Source organism: Notolepis coatsorum (assembly GCF_963971535.1).
Source record: "Notolepis coatsorum genome assembly, chromosome: 11".
NCBI classification, from domain to species: domain Eukaryota; kingdom Metazoa; phylum Chordata; class Actinopteri; order Aulopiformes; family Paralepididae; genus Notolepis; species Notolepis coatsorum.
The window spans coordinates 12,290,043-12,300,484 of NC_140175.1; the positions used below are offsets into that span (position 1 = coordinate 12,290,043).

General features: G+C 41.1%; 1 protein-coding gene across 1 annotated transcript in view; it reads left to right on the forward strand.

Annotated features, from left to right (window-relative positions):
• The window catches only part of LOC311237315 (electrogenic sodium bicarbonate cotransporter 1-like), a 161,441-nt gene extending 153,847 nt beyond the window's left edge, over positions 1–7,594 (forward strand). The window contains 3 exon segments of the mRNA XM_084325133.1: positions 1,741–1,834; positions 2,878–2,954; positions 5,244–7,594. Of these exon segments, the coding sequence (XP_084181259.1) occupies positions 1,741–1,834; positions 2,878–2,924 (141 nt within the window). The 3' untranslated portion in view covers positions 2,925–2,954; positions 5,244–7,594.
• The last annotated feature ends 2,848 nt before the right edge of the window (positions 7,595–10,442 follow it).

Genomic DNA, 10,442 nt, shown 5'->3' on the forward strand with positions numbered 1-10,442 from the left:
AACGGAGATCTACGTTTCCGGCACAGAAAGTGTTAAAGGTACAGGTACATTACAGTGAAATGATTGGTTCTGTATGAGCCCCCTAAGATTATTCTTTTTTTAAACTTGTTTTACAGTATGAAGCACAAAGTATACAATATACAAAACTAAAGTACAAAATGCAAACAATATGCTAAATATTTTATTAATAAATAGATAAAATATGGTGTAGTGTTTAAAGTGTAAAGGTGAATGTTTAAAGTGAGTGTGTGCATGTGGATGTGTGTGCAATGAATGTAGAATGTATGTGTTAGTGTTGCATAGAGTCATTGAGCATCCTGATGGCCTGAGGATAGAAGCTCCTTTTGAGTCTCTCTGTACCGGCCATGAGACTCCGGTAGCCCCTAACTGCTCCCGATGAGCAGGTCGGCACCTTGCACGGTCGCCTCCGCCATCGGTGAGTGAATGGGTGAATGCGAGGAACAAAAATTTAAAAGCGCTATATAAATGCACCATTTACGTCTTATCTCATCTTAGGTAGTACTGTATGTTTCAGTCATTCAACCTTCTACTCTACAGCCTCTGTATATATAAAGTCCTTCTAGATACCTGATGAAGGTCGAATGAACCTAAGCACACTGATTGTAAGTGAAGACGGTATGCAGGACTTTTTGTAGATTTTAAAACATATCCTGCTGGCCTGAATTCTTTCCCCAATACATTTCCAGTTCCGCGTTCGCCTTCTGCGCTCTGATTGGCCACTGACGTTTCTGGTCATGTGACATGTGCGCCCAATCGTGTGACGGCAAGTTCTTTCGCCGGTTAAGCTTAGGCACTCTTTCGAAGCTGGTTAAGGTTAGAGTTTGTCTTAGAGCAGGGCGATAGAACACCAGCCCTGATTCCAAACTCTAACCTTAACCAACTTCGAAAGAGTCGCCTTAACCAGTGATGAAACTAGGCGTTAGGTAGTTTGCAGGCTGTTAGACCCGGAAATGGGCAAAGACACAGCTCGTCACACGATTGGGCGCACATGTCACATGACCAGAAACGTCAGTGGCCAATCAGATCGCACCAGAAACGTCCGTGGCCAATCAGATCGCCGAACGCGCACGCGGAACTGGAAATGTATTGGGGAAAGAATAGACGCATCCTGCTGTGATGGCTTCCATTCCACCAGTAAACCATTTCCTTTAAACATCCTTCATGCAGGGTTTGCACAAGGTCCTTGAAGTGCTTGATAAATTTTTTTTTGTTAAAAGTCAAGGCCTGGAATTCCTTGAAAACAGCCCATTTTTTTCAAGGCCTTGAAATTCAAATCAACCATTCGCATTGAACGTTTTTTCATCCATGATAAAATTGTTCTGAATCAAGAAATGTAATTTATTTGATCTAAAGTGTAACTAATTGTCAGAAATTGGTTTTAAGCCATAGATATTGGATCAGAATTTTTATAATAGTGCTAAAAATAGTGCTTGGAAAAGTCCTTGAATTTCATTGAGCAATGTCTGTGGGAACCCTGTGTAAGTGAAGACTGTATGCAGGACTCTTGGATTTTAAAACATATCCTGCTCTGATGGCTTCCATTCCATTCTTTCCTTTAAACATCCTTCGTGTGAATGTTGTCTCCCTTCTCCCACAGTCTGAATATGTTGTCTCCCTTCTCCCACAGTCTGAATATGTTGTCTCCCTTCTCCCACAGTCTGAATATGTTGTCTCCCTTCTCCCACAGTCTGAATATGTTGTCTCCCTTCTCTCCCACAGTCTGAATATCCATACACTGACAATGTCCCCAGTATAAAGATCTCTATGGATAAGATGGAACAGGAGCCCATGTTGGGGGATAAGTCTTCTGATAGTGAGTAACGAGACGGGGTTTCCACGTCGCCGGGAGCGTCTGGCTTCCAAATACTAACTCTTTCTAGACTCACTTCAGTCTTTTATTGCATTCGGTAACACGGGGTATATACTGGGTTTTGACCAAGAAATCGGCATCTGCATGTTTTGTTTTTGTATTTTGTTTTAGTTTTTCCAGGGTGGAGTGAGTCTTTAAAACTGCTTTTCATATCCAACACCTATCCCCCCCTCCCCCATCTCTTTCTCTTTGCATGTAGAATAAAGCAGCTTTAACTTTTGATTAGATTATATGCCTTTCTCTGCTTATAACCAGATCCCTTCTGCTACAACTACAACTTGTATCTGTTCCTTCAGTTTTTTCTTTTTTTCTTTCTCAATTCTATTTTATATATAAAAGTAAATGCATAGGGCGGCTAGGTGGTGTAGTGGACAAGGCACTCGCCACCAACGCAGGAGACGCTGGGTTCGAGCCCAGCTCTCGGCGTTGCTACCAGCTTGGCTGGTCGTTCATACTAACACAATTGGCAGTGTTAGGGGTGGGAAAGCTGGTGGGTGGGTCCTGGTCGTTGTAAACAGCGACTCCTACAGTTTGGTCGGTGCGCCTGCTCAGCGAGGAAAGGATCTAAGGGGGGTAGTGTGATCCTTCCACACGTTACACCCTCTCAGTGAGAGTCCGCGCTGCCAGGTGAAAAGAAGCGGTTGATTGGCTAGACGTGTGTCGGAGGAAGCACGTGATAGCCTCCACTCTCCCAGACCAACTGTGGGGGGTAAGTGCGCAGCGACCAGGAAGGGGATTGGGAATTGGCATAACGACTAACATTGGGATGGGAGAAAAAAGAAAAAAAAAAAGAAAAAAAAAAGTAAATGCATAAAAAAATGTATTAAAAAAAGACTTCCTGACTTGGGCAATCGGCTATCATTCTAAAACTGCTATGGAGAAATTCCACCTTTGCAGTGCTCCCCACTTCCTCTGGAGATGTCCAAGTGCGAAAGGAATGGAATGAAGTGTATATATTCTGACGCTGTATGTTCTTCTCCCCTCAGGAGATCAATCCCAGACGACCGTCGCTGCCCCACATTCACCATGCTGAGCACTACTATCAGTCACCGTCCATGGAAGGGTACGTCGCACCGCTCTGCGTCTCGCCTTAACCTCAGAGGAAATTAATAGGGATGTCCGATTAAAATGAAATGATCGGTTTTCAAGATTTTTTTTTTTTTTTTTTTTTTTTTTACATTTATAACCTTTATTTACCCAGGCAAGCAAGTAAGAACAAATTCTTATTTAATTTATTGTCAAAAGTATGCATAATGTTGTGTTAATTCCACAACAAGAGATATGTAATATTAATTACCTGAAATTATTCCGCTTGGGGGGGGGGGGGGGGGGGGGGGCACCCGCATATATCGGTTGATATCGGTATCGGGAATTAAGAGTTGGACAATATCGGTAAAAAAGCCAATAGCGAACATCCCTAGAAATTAATGATGTACTGTGGAACACATACACACTACATATTACGTTTGCAATGTAGCGCGGCACGTCAGACCTATGGGACGTACGCAAGCTAACTCCATTACGTCAGACCTATGGGACGTATGCAAGCTAACTCTCCATTACGTCAGACCTATGGGACGTACGCAAGCTAACTCTTTACGTCAGACCTATGGGACGTACGCAAGCTAACTCCATTCCATCAGACCTATGGGACGTACGCAAGCTAACTCTCCATTACGTCAGACCTATGGGCCGTACGCAAGCTAACTCTTTACGTCAGACCTATGGGACGTACGCAAGCTAACTATTACGTCAGACCTATGGGACGTACGCAAGCTAACTCCATTACGTCGGACCTATGGGACGTACGCAAGCTAACTGTACGTCAGAGCTAACTCTTTACGTCAGACCTATGGGACGTACGCAAGCTAACTCTCCATTACAGATCAGAGCTATGGGACGTATGCAAGCTAACTCTTTGCGTCAGACCTATGGGACGTACGCAAGCTAACTCCATTACATCAGAGCTATGGGACGTACGCAAGCTAACTCTTTGCGTCAGACCTATGGGACGTACGCAAGCTAACTCTTTACGTCGGACCTATGGGACGTACGCAAGCTAACTCTTTACGTCAGACCTATGGGACGTACGCAAGCTAACTCTTTACGTCAGACCTATGGGACGTACGCAAGCTAACTCTTTACGTCAGACCTATGGGACGTACGCAAGCTAACTCTTTACGTCAGACCTATGGGACGTACGCAAGCAAACTCTTTACGTCAGACCTATGGGACGTAGGCAAGCTAACTCTTTACGTCAGACCTATGGGACGTACGCAAGCGAACTCTTTACGTCAGACCTATGGGACGTACGCAAGCTAACTCCATTACGTCAGACCTATGGGACGTACGCAAGCTAACTCCTGTAATGGCTTGAATTAACTTGGGACTAAAAAAACAAAACCTACAGGCCATGAGGAGGCTGAAACCGGCTAGCACGTACTTGACAAGTCGTCAGATCAATGATAGAATTTCCACAAGGTCTGTTTGCAATAATACTCAACAAGTGTATTTATTTACACCACAAAATTGCCCAATGCACAATTGCATGAAAGATCTAAAGCAAACGGTACTACCCTGACGAGCATAACAAACGACACGATGTGACGGTCAAAACGGTGTGTTCTTGCCGGTAACAAACACACCTGAATGTCATCAGTCCCATACACATTAAGTAGACAGGTAAGCCATTAATGCTCTACTACAGGTAGAGCCACCTACTGGTCAGTAAAGGGAACTGCTACCACAAACCCAACTTCATAGGCATAATGCATAGAATGGTACGACATAGATAAACATTTTTAATCGCCTGACAGCACTAATACAAATACAGAAATGCAAACAAACAAATGAAATATGGCACTAAACCAGCAAATTGGCTCTATCATCTCCATTGGGTCTGAAAGTGGCACGTTCAGAAATAACGCCGGGGGGGGATTTCATGCCTCTGTGCAACGACGACACCAAGGCGACACTCGCACATTAAGGATATTCTAAACTAATATCTTTGCAAATATATGACACGTTGCATAGATGAGGGCATACAGACCCTAATTTACACCTTTTGTTTACACTGTTTCTTTCAAATTTGTATATTCAGATGTAATTTTATTGCCTATATTTATATCTTTTGACTACATACTGTTTGATGCTAACGTTTCATGCTAGTCTTCGACGATACTGAGGTTTTTCTCTTCTTCTTCTTCTTCTTCTTCTTCTTCTTCTTCTTCTTCTTCTTCTTCTTCTTCTTCTTCTTCTTCTTCTTCTTCTTCTTCTTCTTCTTCTTCTTCTTCTTCTTCTTCTTCTTCTTCTTCTTCTTCTTCTTCTTCTTCTTCTTCTTCTTCTCTATCAGCCCCTTAAAAAAAGCAGTGCCTCAGATTCGGATCGACCTGGACCCGGAGGACAGCGCCCTCTTCTGGACGCCCCAGGGACCCGGCTCGGAGACCTCCTTGTGAACAACCCTGTCCAGCGACGGCGTCCCTCGACGCGGCAAAACACAGCGTACTCAAAATCAACCTATATTTTGTATTATTATAGTACTATTTTTTTTTATTTTGCAGCAGTCGGTTGGTGTCCCTCTGAAGTCGAGGCTTTCTAATTAAAACCCGCCGGAATCTTTTTGTTCTTTTAAAAAAAATCGGAACGCAACGGGAGGTACTACATTGCGCAAAAGCACAAGCGAGGGGGGTGCGGCTTTGATAATTGATTATCTACTCGAGTCACATGGCGAACAAAAAAGGACTCCCCGCGGTCGACTATATGCAACATTGAACACTGATCTCTTCTTTCACGGGGCAATATTAATTAAGCGTCCGAGTAAAGCCGTAGATTCCTAATATGTAGATTTCAGAAGACACTTCCAACGTTGTCTCAGGCTGTGAAGGTAGAGGGGGGCCGATCCCCGTTGAGACCAGAGCAAACTTTGTAAACGTTTTTGTTTCTCTTTTTATCAAAACACATCGAGTGTTAAACCCCCCCCCCCTCCTTTCCTTACCTATAGGATATGTATTATAATATTTATTAAGTCTAAGCAAATATTTTGCTGTTCGAACCTTAATCATGGCTTGATGTCCCAGCGTGTGTGAAGGCTCTTCTCTTACTATGGTTTATCTCTCCCAGGCTTTATAAAGACTCCAGTTAGGGTTCCCCGACTTCGGGGAGTCTAAATGTACCCGACCTGTATACATATCTTAGGGGAGTCTAAATGTACCGGACCTGTGTACTGTATGTAGCTCTACCTCTTCTATGTAGGCGCCAGGCATTAAAACATTGAAAGCATTTGTACTGATCACACACTGATTCAATTTACTGAAGGGGCACAGTGTCTATCACTTTTACGAGTTCCGTTCACTTGTCTATCACTTTTACGAGTTCCGTTCACTTGTCTATCACTTTTACGAGTTCCGTTCACTTGTCTATCACTTTTACGAGTTCCGTTCACTTGTCTATCACTTTTACGAGTTCCGTTCACTTGTCCATCACTTTTACGAGTTCCGTTCACTTGTCTATCACTTTTACGAGTTCCGTTCAGTCTATCACTTTTACGAGTTCTGTTCACTTGTCCATCACTTTTACGAGTTCCGTTCACTTGTCCATCACTTTTACGAGTTCCGTTCACTTGTCCATCACTTTTACGAGTTCTGTTCACACTCTTAACACTTAAGAGATTTTTTTTTGTTCTTTTTTGTTCTTTTTTATTGTATTTTGTTTCGTGTTCAATGCGATACTGGTGATGTACAGTGTTGCGGTTTAAAAAAAATGTGATCATGAAGTGGATTTACTTCGACGCCGTTAAACGAGATGATTTTGCAGTTTGTCAATGAGCAAATTTTTTTTGCTAACTTTTATAATGAAGTTGTAATTTTAGTATGTATTTTTTATCCAAATCAACAAATGATCACTGTGAGACGAGGCAATGTTGAGTTGTGTCTTGCATTCCTTCCTACTGCTGTGTAGTTGGTGCTCAAACGAGGACGGGCGTCGTCTGCTCACAACCGCTTAACCTTCAGCGATATCACTTAACCCCCGATGACCCACACTCTCCAAACGGTGACGATTCATCAGGCAGTTGAATCAACTCGGATGGTTGAAAGTTAAATGATCAATGCTTTTCCCCAACTCATTGCAATACATAAGTGACTTACATTTATGTCAGTCAATTCGGGGGGGCATGGTTATTGAATATCTGACTCGTAACCTGTGAATTGAATTCATCTCAGTCATGCGTAATCACAAGATGTTATACGCCACTTATTGAGGAAAAACATGCACAATCAAATGCTGTTTTTGTTTTAAATTAATTTCAGTGAATATAAGCACTGTTTCTGAAATGCTTCTACAATCACCTTTTTTAGCGCGGCATAAATAATGTGAAATACAAGATTGTATCAAATGAGTTGATTTTTAAACCAACGACCCCAATCACATTAGTCTTCCATGTCATACTTTTTGGTTATTAATGCGTTATCTGTATAACTTGACTTGTTATTTTTCATACATTTTACACGAGATAAAATTTGGGCTGTTCATGTTAACTTCCATGTAACTTCCATATTCTAACTGTCAAACTGTTTTTTTCTACAAACATTATACTCTAAAACCACCGGTTAATCAGAAAGAGATCGAGATGTCAGAACTTTGAAAATGGTATACTTTTATGGAGTAGAATTATTTTTGGAGTGAAATAAAACTATTGAAATCGTTCTTACTTGAGAATGTTCCTTTTTGAATAAACTCTTCTTTATAAGTGTTTACTCACCCATGATTTATGTCCTTTCAAATGACAAATAATCACAAATGACAACTATTTCATTACACAAGTTCTAAATGGTCCTATGAACAGACGTTGCATAAGAAAGCGATATATTTAGCTCATGTTTAGAATTTATATTAGTTTTTAGAAATTCCTACTACTGAATGTCAATGTCACAAAGGGCTTTTAGACTCATTAAAATGGAGAGAGAAAACTCACACTTAAACTTGCAACTTGGAAGATCCGTTGGAAATGAAATTAGCATTTTACATTTAGTAATTTAGCTGACTCTTTTAAACCAACGCGACTTACAAGTTGTGTACTACAAGTCAGCAGGAAGGGAAGGAACTCAGCTAAGGGTAAGTAAGATTGTTCATCAAACTGTCGAACTTGAGTGCTACAGTCTTGAGTGCATGGTAGTATAGACATAATAATATAATATAATATATAATAGGTAGTGTGGAAGAATCCTTTTGGTTTACCCAAACAATATCTTAGTTCACACCTAAGTGAGAACTATGCTAGGCATGGACTACAGATGAAAACTAGCTCATTAGCTAATTCTGGCACATTTACATTGATGTGGAAACGGAAGATGTTGATTAATATGCTCTGTCCCTGGGTAAAAAAATAAATAAACTTAAACTTAGCTGCAAGGAAGCCGGTCTGTGTGATGAATTCTACCCACAGCTAGATGAATCATGCTGCTCACGCCATCTACTGGTCACAGGGGTGTAATGTTCCTGGCCTTGTCGATGACTGGGAGAGAAGTAGAACGTGCTTGAGATTTGCGTGGGTGGATGATGTAGCGGCAGCCAATCAACAGCCACAATGGTTGCTGAATGGATACCAGTGTTCTTCTGACCCATTGATACAATGTTGCATTAATAAAAGGCGATTTATTGCTCAGTTTGTTTTGTTTCCAATAAACAAACAAACAAAGATAAGATATTCCTTTATTGATCCCCTTGGGGGAAATTCAGGCATCATAGCAGCATGGGGGAGGGGAGGTACAGGTATGGGCAGGGTAATGGAAGAAATAAATACAGGCAATACAATTATAGTACAGTAGAGAAGTAAAAATAGGCAGTGTAAACAATATAATTAACTGATTATATGCATCTGAGCAAGTAGGCAGTGTGATCACAGGTGCAGATGAGGGTCTGTCTGCCCATCATGCCCTACCTCTGTGATGGTCTATATCCCAATAATAGACAAACAATGCAACATGAATTTACTTCAAATCAAATAACCCGACACGGTCAAAAACGTGTATGCTTCCTCCAACTAGCAACACCTAGAGTCAAACAAAAACCCTGATTATATTGACCCCATGACCCATGACCTGTGACCCCATGACTGTGGCAAGTGGTGGGAGGTTTACAAGACAGCAGAAATAAAATATGACACACATGGCTCTTACAGATGATGCATTTGGTGCCCTGTTCACATAAGTCAAGTTAATGTGAGTAGAGTTGATTATGGAATGTTTTTGACATTATAAATAACATCTTTAATGGACACCTGCTAGAGCACTGAGGTCAGCGAATAAACTACTCTTAGGTGTCCCGAGGTCTGGGCTAAAGACTAAGGTGATCGAGCTTTTGCGGTGGCTGCCCCCTAAATTATGGAACAGTCTTCCACTGCACATGAGGTCTGCTGCCCAGAGCCTACAGAGTCTGAAGACACAGCTAAAGACTCACCCGTTTTTATTGGAGTTCTGAGGCTCGGTACAGTAAGCCACACATCCCTGGTCGTGTCGTGATTGTTTTTTAAAATTGTATTGTAGTTTTTATGACTGTGTATACTGTATTTCTTTTAATATTTCTGTTTTTTTATTGTACAGCACTTGGTACAACTTCGGTTGATTTTAAATGTGCTATATAAATAAAGTTGACCTTGACACAGGGCCACAGATAGGATTACAATGTAAATAGGCTTGCTGTATCTTTCACTATCAAACAGAAGTTCTGTTTAAATTACTTCCTGAGCAATTACTTCCTGAGCAATATCAATTTGTATAGTCTGCAAAAATAAAACATTAACAGTTCAGTAACATTGCAAATATCATTAATATAAAATATAAAAGGTAACTTTTGGACCTATCACCGATCCCTGGGGTACTCCACAGGTGACCTTCCTAAATCCTGACACAGTGTCATTAATTTGCACACATTCTTCGGCCAAGAGTTACATAGTTAAATAGCATACTATGTAAACTATATTTGTTAGCCATATTGTGCTCAACAGAGAGCTCTGCCAAATTGATGTCAGACTGTGATCATTAAGCTATTAAAGTTCACACCAGGAGACAGCAAACATGGCCCCTTTTGTATCTACAGTGTAGCCTGCTGTGTGTTAAAATTATCTGTAATTGCTGACTGCAAATAACAGTACATCTGTGGTGCAAATGTAACTATATTTATTGTAATGCAAATATAACAGAGTAGAGGTAGAGGGTTCGAAAATGCCTCCATGTGAAGTTTTACACAACAACCCCCCCCCCCCATAAATCTGCTAATTATTAGAACTTAACATTTAAAAACGACAAAGGATGCGCATGAATACTTTTTATTCATAAGTTCTACATTCTCCAAAGGTTAAGACACACACCCCACAGCTTCTCTTAACTCAGTTTATAATTTATTCAGAGGTAACCTTATAACTTAAATTCCTTCACATAGTCCACAAGTGTCACAAAGCAAAGACATTGAAGACAAGGTACCAAATGAAAGGGCCAAATGAAATCGAGCCCCTCCAGTGCAAGTAATCAGTGCATAAAGAACTGAGAAAGCAGCC